Source organism: Typopeltis vanoorti, chromosome 12 (assembly GCF_054136105.1).
Source record: "Typopeltis vanoorti isolate ZY-2024b chromosome 12, IOZ_Tvanoo_1.0, whole genome shotgun sequence".
Classification (NCBI taxonomy): domain Eukaryota; kingdom Metazoa; phylum Arthropoda; class Arachnida; order Uropygi; family Thelyphonidae; genus Typopeltis; species Typopeltis vanoorti.
Window position 1 is genome coordinate 99,764,281 of NC_143560.1, and position 16,511 is coordinate 99,780,791.

A 16,511-nucleotide genomic window follows, 5' to 3' on the forward strand; every position below is an offset into this window, starting at 1 on the left:
AACCCTATTTGAGGCTAGCGATTTGATGCCAAAGTGAAAATGGCTTAAATGTGTAATTTTTAAGTAGCATATAGAATGACGCACGGTTTGTTTACATCTCAGGCCTGACTCATGGAAAATTCCCAAATGTGATTGGCTGATCAAATTAGTTCAAGATCATGACGAATTAAAACAATGGTTTCATAATTTTAATAAAAATAATTAAATACTTTTAAAAACTTAAATTAGAGTACAATTAAAAATATTGTAGCGTTTCAAAATTCTCTAATTTTAAAAAGGAATTTTAAAATAGTAGGCTAAATAATAACATTCGTGTACACGCATTGAGATACAACCAAGTTAATTAAATCTAGCCTCTAGGTATATGTGGAATTACCATGCTGGCAAGTATGACAAGCTTAGGAGATTGCTTGGATCAGTGCCATGGCATGTACAACTGCAAGGGCTGGACGTCGATAGAGCATGGGAAGTAATCAAAGAGCATTTACAGGAGGTTATGGCTGATTGTATACCTAAGGTCCGAATAGTGAAACAATGCGAGAGAATTTGTCCAATGTGATGTGTGTGGAATGTATGCATTCCCGAATGAGGCTGGAGTATGGACTGAAAGTGATAGTGGTGGGAGAATGTGTAGAAAGTGTATGCAAAGTGAGGAGTCGAAGTATGTGTCAGGTTGTGAGACAGTTATGGTTGAAGAAAGCCAGAACGCGAGTGAAAATAGTGGCTCGATAGGGAATTGCAGTGTACAAGATGGCAATGTGAGCAGTGATCTAAGAAAGAGTGAGAGCAATTATACAGAAAGAGGAAATGGTTTGAATGATAAAAAAAATGAGGAATTATTTGTAGGAAGTGAGATCGCTAGGCTGCGCGCAGTGATACAAGATGCGCAGCGGCAATTAGAGCACCTGCAAAACTCTTTCCAGAGTGATTCGGCTAACGTTAATAAACAGCGTGGGCGAGTTTCCGAAATGAAGGAGAGAGTGTTGTATGGTGACTCGTTATTAAGAGGAGTAATAGATGGGAGTGTAACTAAATCGTACTTACCGGGTGCGAAATTTAAGGATGTAAGTGAGAGCATTAGAGTGCAAAAACAGAGGGTGAAAGAAATAACAATTGTGGCTGGTACGAATGAATTGAAAGGTGATAAATTTTTTATGAGAGAGGACTTGAAAGTATTGTTAAAGGTAGCGAAAGAAAAGAGTGACAGAGTTAGAATGGTGAGTCTGTTACCGTGGTATGACAGAGAGGAGTTTAGAAGGAGGGCCATAATCGCAAATGATATTATGCGCAGGTTATGCAGACGGTGTGGTGTGGAATTTGTGGACGTGTGGAATGAGTTTGATGGGCGAAAGGACTTATACAAGATGGATGGCCTGCATTTGAATGGACTTGGTGTGCGGAGACTGGAAAAAGTGTTGCTGAATGAAGTGAAAATGGATGTGCAGAACCAGGGAAACTAGAACTACCAAGGAGGGAGGGAAATGGATATCCAGACATCAGTGAGACAGTTGAGTGTAAAAATGTATATAATGTACCTGAGCCAGCAATAAGGACAAAAAATGGGAATGGGATATTTAGAATAACGCATCAAGATAGGGGTGGGACAAAGGGAACACTGCAATTCATGTATACTAATGCCAGGAGTATTAGGAACAAGAAGGAAGAATTTTTGGCCTTGATTGGCTCTTCCTGGCCACAGGTTATTGGCATTAGTGAAACATGGCTGACGGAAGATGATATAGTTAGTGGGATAGAATGTGTAGGTTATAGTATGTTTAGGAGGGACAGAGAGAATAAAATTGGGGGAGGGGTGTTATTGATGATAGCTGATGAACTGCAGCCAAGGAAAAAATGAAGTATTGCAGGATAGTGAAAGGAGCTCATTTGAGGCTATTTGGTGTGAAATTGATACTGGCAGAATAAAATATACAGTTGGGTGCTGCTATAAACCAGGTGATGGAATAGATGGTGGAGATGGTATGCATAAACAAATTGATGAAATGAGTGGAAGGAGGATAATTATTATGGGGGATTTCAACTATGGTAACATTGATTGGAAGGAGGAGAGGACACATGTGAGGAAGGAAATGGATTTTATTCAATTATTAAGGGATAACTATCTGAAACAGCATGTAATTGAAAATACTAGGGGTGTGAGAGTGCTTGACCTGGTAATAGTATCTGAGAATTTGACTGTAATGAATATGACCATGTTGCCACCTATTGGTGAGAGTGATCATAAGGTCTTGACCTGGGAGGTGGCTAAAGGTGTGAAATTTGTGATTAAGACAGGGTATATGTGGAATTACCGTGCTGGCAAGTATGACAAGCTTAGGAGATTGCTTGGATCAGTGCCATGGCACGTACAACTGCAAGGGCTGGATGTCGATAGAGCATGGGAAGTGATCAAAGAGCATTTACAGGAGGTTATGGCTGATTGTATACCTAAGGTCCGAATAGTGAAACAAGGAGGGGTTAAATGGATGAATAACACCATTAAGCTTGAGCTGCAAAAAAAGAAACAACTATGGAGGGAATTTAAAGAAAGGGGTGACCTGCAGGCACACGAACGGTATAAAGTACAGGCCAGAAGGGTAACGAGTGTGGTAAAAAAATCAAAAGCCGATTATGAAAGGAAACTAGCTATGCAAGCAAAACAGAATCCCAAACAGTTCTTTCAATATGCTGCAAGCAAGAAAAAAACTGTACATGGCAAAATGATTTTAAGGAATGACGATGGTAAAGAGTTCACTGAACCAGTCGATATAGTGGAGTTACTGAGCGAGCACTTTGCAAAAGTATATCATCCAGGTGGTGACGTTGAAAAAATGAAGGAACCATTAGTTTATATGGGAATTGCGATGAATGAAGTGGAGGTGAATAGTCTATTACAGAACTTAATGTGAATACATCTGTGGGATTGTATGGTATACCGGCACGGGTCTTGCATGAAGCGGCTAATGAATTATCAGTGCCCTTGACCATGTTGTTTAATCTGAGTCTCAGGTCTGGCTTAGTCCCGAAGGCGTGGAAAGAGGGGAAAATAGTTTCACTGCATAAAGGAGGATCCAAGACTATGGTTGCAAATTACTGACCGATCAGCATATCAGGAGTCGTTGTCAAGGTCTTGGAGAAAGTAGTCAAGGGAAAAATATAGGAATGGATTGATGAAAATGAGATACTGTACAGAGGACAGCATGGCTTTGTGAAGGGTAGATCATGCCTCAGTAACTTGCTCAAGTTTTATAACAAGGTGACGGCTGAACTGGATAAGGGAAATGGGTTTACAGTGATACTGCTGGACCTGGCAAAGGCTTTTGACAGGATACCACATGGAATTCTAATCCGTAAACTACAACATATGGGAATGGATATAGGGTTGGTGAGATGGATAGCTGGGTGGTTGATGGAGAGATATCAAAGAGTAGTTTATTCAGGAGTAGAGTCCAAAAAACGGCCTGTGACTAGTGGTGTGCCACAGGGTTCTGTTCTTGGACCACTGCTGTTTAATCTGTTCATTAACGATATAGGGAAGGGTCTAAGTGGGACAGTTCATTTGTTCGCTGATGATGCAAAGTTGGGTAGGGCGATAGTGAATGCAGAAGATGTCAAAGTCTTGCAAGATGATTTAGATAGATTGGAGTTCTGGACTAAAGAGAATGGATGTCAATTTAATGTGACAAAATGTAAGGTTATGCATTTTGGAGTGAAAAGATTAGCAGCAGTATACCACATTGGTGGAACTGTACTCCAAGAGATTGATGAGGCCAGGGACTTGGGAGTGTTGGTGGATAGGGAGATGAAGTTTAGGGGGCACATTGCGAAAGTAGCTAAATCAGCTCATCAACTCACTTGGTTGTTGAAAAATACCTTGACGAGCAGAGAAAAACAAGTTATTGTACCTCTGTACCGAGCCCTGATAAGACCTCATCTCGACTACTATGCCCAGATTTGGTCACCTCGGTTCCTTCTTGATGGGGAGGAGGTTGAGAGGATCCAGAGGCGAGTGACTAAGATGATAGCAGGTCTATGGAATGAACCATATGAGAACAGGTTGAAGATCTGTGGGTTGCAGAAACTAGTTGATAGGCAGAAAAGGGGAGATATGATTGAGGCATTCAAATTGCTAAAAGGATTCTATAGGATTAATTCAGAGGATATTTTTGAGATCAGGACTGGTGGTGGGAGGACTAGGGGACACCCATGGAAGCTGGGCAAGAGCGTGGTTAGCAGGGGTGTTAGAGCTGGGTTCTTTACTTTTAGAGTGGTAAATGAGTGGAATAAGCTGCCAGAGTCTGTTGTGGGTGCTATGACAGTGAGCGAGTTCAAGGCAAGGTATGATAGATACTGTGAGAATGTTGAACAGCTGTGTGAACATGATGTTTAGGGCCTCCCTCGATGAGTCTAAGGACTCCTGGAGTAGCCCGTGGTAATAATAATAATAATAATATCTTTTAGCTCTTGTGTTGCCCTCGGCAATGTTTAGTGTTGGTTCAGCTTTTGCCTTGACAAGTTATTCAGTGAATAGTGTACATTTGTAAATTTATAAAAACATTCTTCAAATAACAAAATTGCAAAAAACTGATGCACCATGTCAAATTCAAAGGAAGCAAAAGGTGTAAAGCGAAAACGAACTGCTAGCTGCTTTAAAAGTTAATGGATGGATGAAATAGTGAAAACTGCTATGCCAAAAGCTCATGAGTTGATAAACATTCAGCTGCATGAAATATTTATGTATGATGCTACAATGGGTGTTGTTTGTATTTATTGTCGTGATGCAAAGGTTGCTGGGGATTTTGCTAATGGGAAGAAGTTTGATGTCACTTGGAAGTTGGACTTTTTGAAATGCCATTTGACAAGTAAAATACATCTGGATGGTATACACAAACTTGGCAACAAAATTGTTCATTGCCAGCTACATTTATTGTCGTGATGCAAAGGTTGCTGGGGATTTTGCTAATGGGAAGAAGTTTGATGTCACTTGGAAGTTTGACTTTTTTGAAATGCCATTTGACAAGTAAAATACATCTGGATGGTATACACAAACTTGGCAACAAAATTGTTCATTGCCAGCTACATTTATTGTCGTGATGCAAAGGTTGCTGGGGATTTTGCTAACGGGAAGAAGTTTGATGTCACTTGGAAGTTGGACTTTTCGAAATGCCATTTGACAAGTAAAATACACCTGGATGGTGTACACAAACTTAGACAACAAAATTGTTCATTGCCAGCTACAGGAGTACTGCGTATGCTATGTGAAAGTTCAGATGACCGAGAGAGAAAATGATCAAACCCAGAGCAGATTAAAGTTCTTATTGACAGTGTCTTATTAGTTGTTAATATGAATAACTCTTTACTTTCAGTTCAACATATTAATGAACATATGGAAAAGTATGTTCAACTCCCAGACAGCTGGCGAAGCAAAAATTATGCGTTTGAATTTCTGGAAACAATCAATTTAATTGTTAATAACATGTTTGAGCAAATTGCATCTGCAAATTTTCACACCTTAACCATTGATGAAAGCACTGATATAACTGTTAACAAATGTCTCGTTCTCTATTTTAAGTTTAGACCTAAAGATTGTAATGAATATAAAACATATATTGGCGGAATAATTCAGTTGAAGGCATGTGATGCCTCCTCCATTGTGTTAGCTATTAAACAGTTTTATCAAGAAAAGAAACTTGATCTCCAAAAAATTGTGATGTTTACCTCTGATGGAGCCAGAGTGATGCTGGGCAAAGTTAATGGTGTTGCTGCAAAACTTAAATTAGAAGTTCCACATCTTGTCCAGCAACACTGTGTAGCTCACCGTGAGGATCTGGGGATCTGTGATACGTGGAAGGAAATTAAACTAATCAGAGATATTGATACATTAATGAGAACAGTGTACACACTCTTTTCTTACACAGTGAAAAGACATGAATTTAAAGAAATTGTCGAGGCGTCTGAAAATGAAGCTATTGCCTTCAGACCACTCAATGAAGTGTGGTGGCTATCCAGACATTTTGCATTACAGGCAATAATAAGAAACTATGAGGGACTGATCACATATTTTGAAAAAGACAAATCAAATGATCCCTGGTTAATTATTGTCACAATAAATTAACTAACGTGACATTCAAATTGCTGTTAATGTTTTAAGTGATGTTTTTGAAGAAATGGCTTCCCTGTGCAAAATCTTACAAAGGAGTAACTTTACACCACTAGACAGTCATCATTTCGTAAAATTTAACAGGTGGCCTAGATACTAGGCCCCTGTTAAATTTTATAAATTGTTTATGTGCACATTTAGAGAACAGATTCCCTGAGAACGAGATACAAGAATGGTCAGTGTTTGATATCTTCTCTATTTCACATTGTGATTTCTCATTTGGTAGTGAACATGTTAATGCCCTTTGTCTTAAATATCACGATTTTCTGGATGATACTACAGAAATAATTAGTCAGTTTAATGATTTCAAATTTTCTGTGCAAGAAAAAATTAAATGCAAAATGATATCAAATTTTACACAAATGGTTGTATTTGCTCTTCAAAATGAGCAGTTTTGTGATTTGGCAAAGTTGATGGATATTGGAGGAACCTTCTTTGCATCTAGTGCAGACTGTGAGGGAGGTTTTAGTCTAATGAATCAAATGAAAAACCAAATTAAAAACTGTTTAGGAGAATGTCATTTGGATATGCTAATGAGAGTGAAAAGTTACTAATTATACACACTATCTAAATTAAAGTTATTAATTTAGATAGTGTGTATAAAGAGTGGGTGAATGCCAAAGACAGAAGAAACAAAAAATAGGGATAGAAGCTAGAACTAAACAAGATGAGAATTAGTAATGGGAATATTTTATTATGCATGTTTAGAGTTATTTGCAAAGTTAGAAAATTTAATTAAAGTCAATCAGTCACTAGTGTTATCTTTTTTTTTTTTTTTACTTTATTTCTTACTTCTAATCAGATCAATATTAAATACATATAAAATATTTATGTTAGCTCTGTGATTGATGTCACACAACTTACTTGGCGATGGTAATAATACACACACTTAGAATTCTATCTAGTACAATCTTTATTGTGTTGGCCTCACATGCGCGAATTCCCCGGATCGAGTCGTGCCCAAGGCTTGTGAATCGTGATTTCCGACTGTTTACTGGGGAGGCTACTGCCGTGTGTGGGAACACGGTGGGAAGTTGGGGTGACCTGGATGACGTCCCATTGACACCAGAAGGTAAAGAGTGAATTAAAATCTTTTAACTTTTTTTGCTTAAATGATCAGTATGGTGACTCGTATGGGTGCGCACATACTTTTCAAAAGAAGGCAAATTTTACACACATGCAAATTTCTGCACACTCGCAGCAAAAAATTAGAGGGAACATTGCCTATGAGGACAGATTGAAGGTGTGTGGATTTCAGAAGTTGGCTGATAGGAAAAAAAAAGGGATATGATAGAAACAATTAAATTGTGTAAAGGAGTTTATAGGACAGACACAGGGGAAATGTTTCAGAACTTGGACCAGAACAAAGGGTCATCCCTCGTAGTTGAATAAAGGTGTGGTTAGTAGGGGGGTGTGAGGGCTAGATTTTTTGTTTGGAGAGTTCTGAATGAGTGAAATGGGTTGCCAGAGTCAGTTGTGAGTGCTTTGTCTGTTAATGGGTTCAAGGCGAGGTATGATAGATTGGGTTCCGTGACGAGTCTTCGGGCTCCGTGGAGGTGTCCGTATAATAATATCTAATAATGGGCTTATGTATCTTTTTTTCAATGGAAACAACAACACCCTTACTTTGAATTTCATATGCCATTATTAACAATAAAATAAAATAATAGTTATAAACAATTTATAATTCACAGCGTAATGCTAAAACACAGACAGATGCAGCTAACGATGATGTTGTAAAACAAACAGTTCACAAAAACTGCTCATCAGTTGATTCATCTGAACATCATGTTGCTAAAACTGTCATATAAATGAATGCAGCATCATGAGGGCAATGATCATAGATTAAAAGCATCATAAGTAATACTGCCTTGTTACAGCTGCAACAGCTAACAGAACTATGAATCTCACCTTTTATTTTGAAAAAGAATATGGATATTTATTTTTGAAGCAAATACTGTCAATAACAAACTACCAAAAAAGTTCCATCCGAAGCTCCATTAGATAGAATGCTGTTTAAAAGGAAACTACAATCAATTATCCATCATAACTATTTCTCTAGCCCATTCAAATTTGCTATAGTTAGAGTTCATGACAATCATCATATGATTTTTGTACCAGAAGTTTCAAGAATATTATGATTCAGTCATATAATGAAAACTTACTGTATATACCTACCTTGGTATCTTTTTGCATGATGATGGACAGTTGCCAAAAGATTCCATGATACTGTGTACTGACTTGAGTTTGAGGATTCTGAATGCTAAACAGATAAATCAAAACATTGAAAAAGGAATAACAAAAATAAAAAGTATCCATCAAAGAATATATAAAAAATAAATCCTGATACTGGTAAACGGCTAGTTCAATTTGAAATGTGACTTTTTTTTTATTTTAATAATTCTTTACAAACAGTAGGGATGAAGCTACCATGTAAATAGTTGATTTCACTGGGACTACTATAATGTTTCTCTCTCTCTCTCTCTCTGTGTGTGTGTGGTTGGTTGGATATATATATATTTTGTCTTTTTAATGAGAAAATATACAGACAAGAATTTTGTTGTTTCAATAAATTACTTATGTATCACCCTAGACAATGATGTTTGCTGGTAATTTGCACAAAGTCTGAGCAGGAATCAAAAGGAAGACTTGAAAAATGGAGAAAAGCTTTGGAAGATAGTGACTTCAGGATCAACAGAAATAAGACACAGTACTTGTCTTGAAGTGAAGCAGCAGGGAATATAGCATTTCAGAGCAGAGACTTGCCACAAGTGTCTAGGTTCACATATCTAGCATCATGTATCACGTGATGGATACCTGAACTCAGTAGTAGAAACCAATCAGGATAGATAAACTGGAAGGAGATTTTTAGGTATCTTGTAATGCAAAAGTGTCTAACAAGTTAAAAAGGAATGATCTACAAAATGGTAGCAAAACAAGCACTGATTTATAGTAGTGGGACCTGGCAGATGACCAAGACATGGGAGAAGAGAATGAACATAGTTAAAATGAGAATGCTGAGACTTTCAAGTGGTATAACAAGATTGGTTAAGATTGAAGATTCCACGCATCTTCAATGATTAGGGAACAAGATTAGGGAATCAAGGCTAAGGTGGCTTTGGTCATGTTACGTGGCAAGACAAAAGTTATGTGGGAAGGAGAATTAGAGATGAAGCCACCTGACAAAAGAAAGGGAAACCTAAACAATGATAGCTAGACAACTTGAGAGGGAACCTCCAAGACCTTAGTTTGGTGAAGAATAAGCTCAGTCAATTATCTTTACAGGAATTCTTTGGTGTTTTTACCAAACAGCTTGCATCTGTGGTATATTTTGGCCAATCAGGAAGATTTATGGTACTTCATAACTGAGAATATAAGAAACATAAAAACTAACTATCATGAGCAGGAATAGATTAGCACAACATACTATCAGCTCTACACATAATAGAAGACCGTAGAAAATGGTATTACTTAATACTCCACATCAATGTTAACGTTTTTTTTTTTTGCAGTACTAATGTTACTAGCCCCAGCTAGGATTTAATTAGAGTTATGCTGCACTATTACAATTCATGATGTCAGAATAGCTGTTGAGCTGTCATTTACAGCTTGTGCTACTATTCCATGTACTGAGTATATTTATTGAGGTTAATATGTATAATAACTAGAAAATGGTTAAAAAAATAAGCCTCAGGACAATTTATACTAAGGATGGATGTAACACATATTACAGTTCACTGCTCCACATAACTTGGAGGGTTTTTTTTTTTTTTTTTAATTTAATTTAATTTTATTTTATTTTATAGAGTAGTAGAAGTCTGATGTACTGCAAGAATGGATGGGTAACTTCAAAATGCCATGCAAAATGATATCTTAGCTTCTGATCAGAGTCCCCTGTCAGTGAACAGCTTGGCGAGACCTCTCAATGAAACAGGACAAGAGGTTATTTTTGAAACCAAGTACTAATCTGCTTCAGAACAGATATAGTTTCTACAAAGGAAAGAACATAAAGACCAAATAACTTCTCTCTGTTCAAGATGGGCATTACTGTGGTGTTTACTTTCTCTAATTTCATAACTTTGAAGTGCCTGAACTGCTTTATAAGAGTATCTGATGTCACTGACTACTTCTGGGCTATATAAAATAACGAACTACATAGTTGTAAAATCTCACACAATAAGTTAATTTAGTTAACTTATCGAGCTCAATTTCACAAGGGTGTCGAAGTCAAAATATAAAAAGAAAACACAATGTATTGTGTTTTTCTTGTTATTTCTTAAATATAAATTGATTACCTTGGAGAATATTTTTGATATTACCTATGTAACTATAATGGAAGAAAAAAAAAAAAAAAGAGAGTTATGCCTTAATGCATCATCAAACAAAAAGTTCACAACAACTTGCAAACATTCAGGCACATAAAAGACTTTCACAAGAGAGAATCTGAGTTACGTCATCGTGCCGGAGGGTGATCACGGGCACTTCTCAGTCGAAACAAAGAACGAGGAGGATATTTAAGGGGCTGAAAGACAAGAGTAAGGGCTTGTCCTTTTGAGCTGTATTGGAAAAGAAGAGGAGATTATTAGGAGTTCTGAGCTGGAAGTTTCATAGCTCGTACCACTTGATTTGGAGGGTACACTCGTGGTTTGTCATTAGAGTTTTGTTGATAGTCCTTCTCCCTGAAGTTCCCCAAGAACGTCTGCCAATGTATCTTGCAGTATAGCAGGGTGTATTCCCCGCAATCTCAAGATAACGGACCGGGACCCAATGGACATACGTTGTAGGCGAAATCATTGTCTCCTCAACTACCTACTAGTGTAAACAACAGGCAGCCACTAACCGAGGAGGAAAAAGAGAAAGAAATGTCCAGATCAAGGTCAAACACAAGATGTTCCGATGGAACTGTTCGTAGTGAAGGGCTGTTATAAAGTAGAAACTGGGAGTAACCACATCATATTGATGTTCTCAAATTGTAGATATGTGTAACTGTATGTAATTGTTAAGTAAGAGTTTGTTTTAAGATTGTATAATACTAAATAGTGTGTTAGAATTGCGTGAGGGGAGAAATGTATATGTTTTAATTGTGTAATGTATTTTCTGGAGTTAGCTATGCTGGGAGAAACAAGTATTCCCTACTATTTTTCTAGTGTGTAAATACATTTTTTTACATTTTTTTAGTTAGAATAAAATGTTTTGTTTGAACAACAATTTGATCTGATCATTGCCAATGCACTATCTTAAAAAATTATGGACCTGTGTGTTAATTAGATATTGCCATGACTTGCTTTATGATTAAGAGAAATTTGACTAAATATTACTTTTATTCCATTTCTTTAATTTCTCACTCTCCACTACTCTGTATTACTGGTGCAGTCATAAATCAAATAAATTTGTCATACCAAAGAGTGTGAGAAATTAAATATACCACAATCATATAGCCGGCGATAGCCAGAATTACAGTCTGCTTTACATGTGGTAGGAACAAGGGGGGGGGGATGAAACATTTTAGAGAAGCTTTGTGAAATAAACACATTGTAAACAAAATTTTCTTTAAACTGGTGTAGTTAATGGAATGATAAGGTAAGGAAATATAAGAACAACAGACTTAAATAAATAGAGAGAGTAAAAATAGTAACAATAATAATCATAGAACAACATAAAAATTTACAATGCCACAGTTTAATGAATATTATTATTTGACACCTCCAGGGAGTCCAAGAACTCATTGAGGGAGTAACAGCATCGAACGATTGGTTCCCTTCCAACTACTAACCACGCTCAAACTTACTTAACTGAGCCATTAGTAGCAGAGGCTCTACCAATCGACCAACCTTTTCTGGCAAAATTATCTGTATGGATGGGATGTTAATGAGCTAAAAGCTCTAGTCATGGCTGGGTAACGGCAATAGCCGAGCCTCAGTTAAAACTTCATTGGCTACAGCATTGCCATTTGTTACTCTGGAAGTCTTAAAAAGGACTCTTCAACTATTTCTTTCCACATAATAACCATTGTTATTATGTGGAAAGTTACCCAGCAAAATTATCTGTGTGGACGGGATGTTAATGAGCTAAAAGCTCTAGTCATGGCTGGGTAATGGCAATAGCCGAGCCTCAGTTAAAACTTCATTGGCTACAGCATTGCCATTTGTTACCCTGGAAGTCCTAAAAAAGGACTCTTCAACTATTTCTTTCCACATAATAACAATGGTTATTTTTGAAACTGAGTACCACTCTGCTTCAGACAGGCAGTTTCTGCAAAGGAATGAATGGAAAGATCAATAACTTCTCTCTGTTCAAGATGGGTGTTTACTTTCTCAAATTTCGTAACTTTGAAGTGTCTTAACTGGTTTATAAGAGTATCTGATGTCAACAACTACTTCTGGGCTATATAAAATAACGAACTACATATTCACATGCATCTTACATAGAAATTGATTAAAAACAAAAACTGCTTCCAGTGATTTAGTATAATTTAAAATTTTACACTTGTTATTGTACATATTCACATTGATGATGCTGCTAAATAAATGACAATGAAACATATATGTTTGGTGGTTTAAAATAAAATAATCCTAACGAAAGCATTCCTGGTATATTGTTGTTACATGATCTTGTTTTCATGATAAATTATTTCAAACAGTCTCAATGGGGAAACTAAGCAGGTATGTTTTGCATAACATTAAATGGGAAAATGTTTCCTTCACCAGCTGACACATACACATCTTTAAAAGAGCAAGTTTTTCCCTACTTCAAGAACACATAAGTTACCAGATTAGAATTAAATATATGACCTCAACTACATAGCAAATTTAATTTGATACCTCCCAAGACTAGAAATGAAACTAATAGGATGCTTTAATATAATAAATTTAGTTTAATCCTTTATCCAAGTGTAAAGTTTGCACCTGAAGTATCTTCAGGACTGAGGCAACTCATGGTAAAGGTGGACTAAGCTCTCATCACTCATCTTGGTATCTCCCATAATGCAAAGCACATCTCCTTGCAGACATGTATAATCATCATCATCATGCATATCAAGGATTTAGGCCTAGTATGGCCTGTTTTGCCTTAGAAGTCATCGTTGAATCGTTTAAGTGAACGTCATGGTTTTCTTTTTCCTAATGGCTTGTACTTCAAGGCTTGTTTTGGTAATCTTTCCGTTTTCATTCTTTGAACGTGTTCCATCCATTTATGTTTATATTTTTTAATTTTTTCTATTACTGGTTCTTGATTTAATTCTTTTATAATTTCTTCATTTCTTTTGTGATCAAATAGGGTATACTTTGCAGTTTTTCTCATAAACTTCATTTCGGCTATTGTTAATCTTTGTTTGTCTTTTTGTTTTATTGTCCAGATTTCGCTTTTATACATTAAGACTGGTAGGGCTAATGTATTGTATACTTTTAGTCTGGTTTGTTTTTGAACTAGGTTTGGTTTAAATATAGAGTTAATTACACCTGTTATTTTTAAATATTTTGCAATTTTTACATTTATATCTTTTTCATTTTCATATGTGATCATACATCCTAGGTAGTTAAATGAATTCACCTGTTCTAAGATCTTGTTATCTATTACTATTTTAGTTCTTGCTGGATCTTGTCCATTAAAGGCCATAGTTTTTGATTTTTCTGTTGATATTATTATACCATAATCTTTGGCTATCTCATTTAGATCTAAAATAGCTTTCTGTAAGTTATCTTCAGAATTTGCAATTATTATTTGGTCGTCGGCAAAGAGGAGTTTAAGTTTACTGTAGGAGAAAGTTTAATTCCTTGATGTAAATTTTTATTCCATTTTATTATTATTTCATTTAAGTAGATATTAAAAAGAGTTGCTGAGAGGGGGAGACATCCCTGTCGGACCCCTTGGTTTATCTCGCTCGTATATGATAGCTTTTAGGATATTATTTGATATTATTTCTTTTAATATATTAAATAATATGTTTCTTTTAACTTTGTCAAATGCTTTTTCAAAGTCAATAAATGCAATATGTGTTTCTAAATTGTATTCGCTTCTTTTCTTTATTATTAATTTTAGGCAAAAGGCCGGGTCTATACATGATCGTCCTTTTCTAAACCCATTCTGTACTTCTAAAATAAAGTTTTCAGAATATTTCATTAGTTTGCTATTTAAGATTCTGCTATATATTTTGTAACAGGAATTTAGTATACTGATACCTCTATAGTTTTTAGGGTCATCTCTATTACCTTTTTTAAAGATAGGAATCACATTTGCTTTTTTCCATTCTATTGGGGGGATACCAGTTGAATAAATTTTATTTAAAAATAATAAGAGTCATGATAATAACATGTATAATGCTATGCATTAAGGGAAGGGCCACTACCCAGACCAGTTTCGACCTTTATTGAAGTCTCATCAGTGAGAACCAGACCAGACCCAAACTTCTAACATCTTTCTCTAATTCCAGAGTAATTTAATAATAAGGTGAACACCTTTTGGCAACTCGTATAGGTAAATATGACTTCTCCATTACTTCCACCTTAGTATCACCACTGTTGGGTCTGCATCAGTGGGAGACTGACGAGACCTCAATAAAGGTCTGGGTAGTGGCCCTTCCCTTAATGCATAGCATGATACATGTCTGCAAGGAGATGTGCTTTGCATTATGGGAGATACTAACCAGTGAGGAAAAACTTCTAACTAATAGGATGCTTTTAAATAAAACTTTACATGTAGAAAAATGCTGTAAGAATCAGATGACTAAAATTTGACATCTCATATATATATATATATATATATATATATATAATTTCCAGTATGCATCCCTAGGTGACAGCACGGTTCAGGATGATCACATTACATGTGGCAGATGAGCACGTTTCATAACTGTTTTCAGCAGTTTAAAATAGCGACTATGTTTTGGAGTGTACAACTATCAAACAGGACGTAAGTTACAAACACAGAACAAATAAAATGGAAGTAAATGATTTCCTGTATGCATCCCTAGGTGACAGCACGGTTCAGGATGATGACATGACATGTGGTAGATAAGCACGTTTCATAACTGTTTTCAGCAGTTTAAAATAGCGACTATTATGCATTTCTTGTGGGCAAAAGGACTTGCAAAGGACATTCATAGAGATGTATCTTGTTTATGGTGAGGTGTTTGTCACGTGCAGAAGTTCGCTACTGGGTCCGAAATTATCACAGGGATGCTTGACACTTTACAATGATGAATGATCTAGTTACTCCCCCCCCCCCCAGATTCACAGATTGTAAATCTGTGAGAGCAGGTCATTTATATACAAGAAGTGAAAGAACCCTAGGGTAGTCCTGTATTGATGGGAACTGTTATGGAAGTCAAGTTACTATAAGTGCATGTTTGGGCATTTCCGTTTTAAATTTCTTCTCTTTAGACATCTTTCTGAATTCTGTTTAACTTACACATACTTACACATTATCCATAGCTTTGCCAATGACAGTACACTCCATTCCTCCATTATATTTGACAAACCTTGTGAATTGGAAGTACTATTTAAAGCTGAAATAAATGAACTGAAGGCATCACTGGAGTATAGTTTTGCATGCATTCAAGATCTAAGCACAAAGCTAAATGCAATGAAAAACTAATTAAGGATCTGTGCACTAAAAACACAGAACTAACAAATGAAAATAAAATACTAAAAGCTCAAATGAACAAATGGGAAGTTAATGAAATTCAGCAGTGCTCCAGGTTGAACAATATCGAATTAAACGGTCTACCAGAAGCTCAGAATGAAAACTTGCATACTATAACTGAAAAACTGGTGAATCAACTTGGAGCAAAAAGGGAAGATATCTTGCAAGTCCACAGAGTACCCACCAACAGAAAAACAGACAACAAGCCAGTTATTATTCAACTAGAAAGCAAGAATATTAAAAATAAATGGATAACAGAGGCAAGAAAACTCAAGATTACAGCTCAGTAATTTGATGAACAGTTAAAACTGGTGTCCGTCTACATAAACGAACACTTGACCAAACTCAATAAGCAACTTCTTTATGAGACAAAACAAAAGAGAGCAAGTGGTGCAGTCACAAAAACAATATAAAAACAAAAATATAAAATACACTCTGAAAATATAATAAAATGTATAAAATCCACTGCATTGAATAAACTAGTTACGCTTAGGAACATATCAATATTGCAAAATATAAAAATCAACTAATTAAAACTAAACAATAACAATGAATCTAAAAATTAATGGCTTCTTTGGGCCTCTGTTGCAGAGCAAAGCTTTTCATATGATGGTGATACATTGGAAATTGACACTCTTACTTCTCTTTCTATATTTAACTGAGATCTATATTTTGTTTTTAAAGCGGCCACCGGAAAACCCAATTTCACAAAGAT

General features: G+C 36.1%; 1 protein-coding gene across 2 annotated transcripts in view; it reads right to left on the minus strand.

Annotated features, from left to right (window-relative positions):
- Positions 1 to 16,511, minus strand: part of LOC150101056 (uncharacterized protein C8orf76-like) — a 145,096-nt gene that overhangs the window by 85,867 nt on the left and 42,718 nt on the right. For both annotated transcript variants that reach the window (XM_090401754.1, XM_090401755.1), the window contains one exon: positions 8,336 to 8,420. In XM_090401754.1, the coding sequence (XP_090257880.1) occupies positions 8,336 to 8,420 (85 nt within the window). The remainder of the gene's footprint in view (positions 1 to 8,335; positions 8,421 to 16,511) is intronic.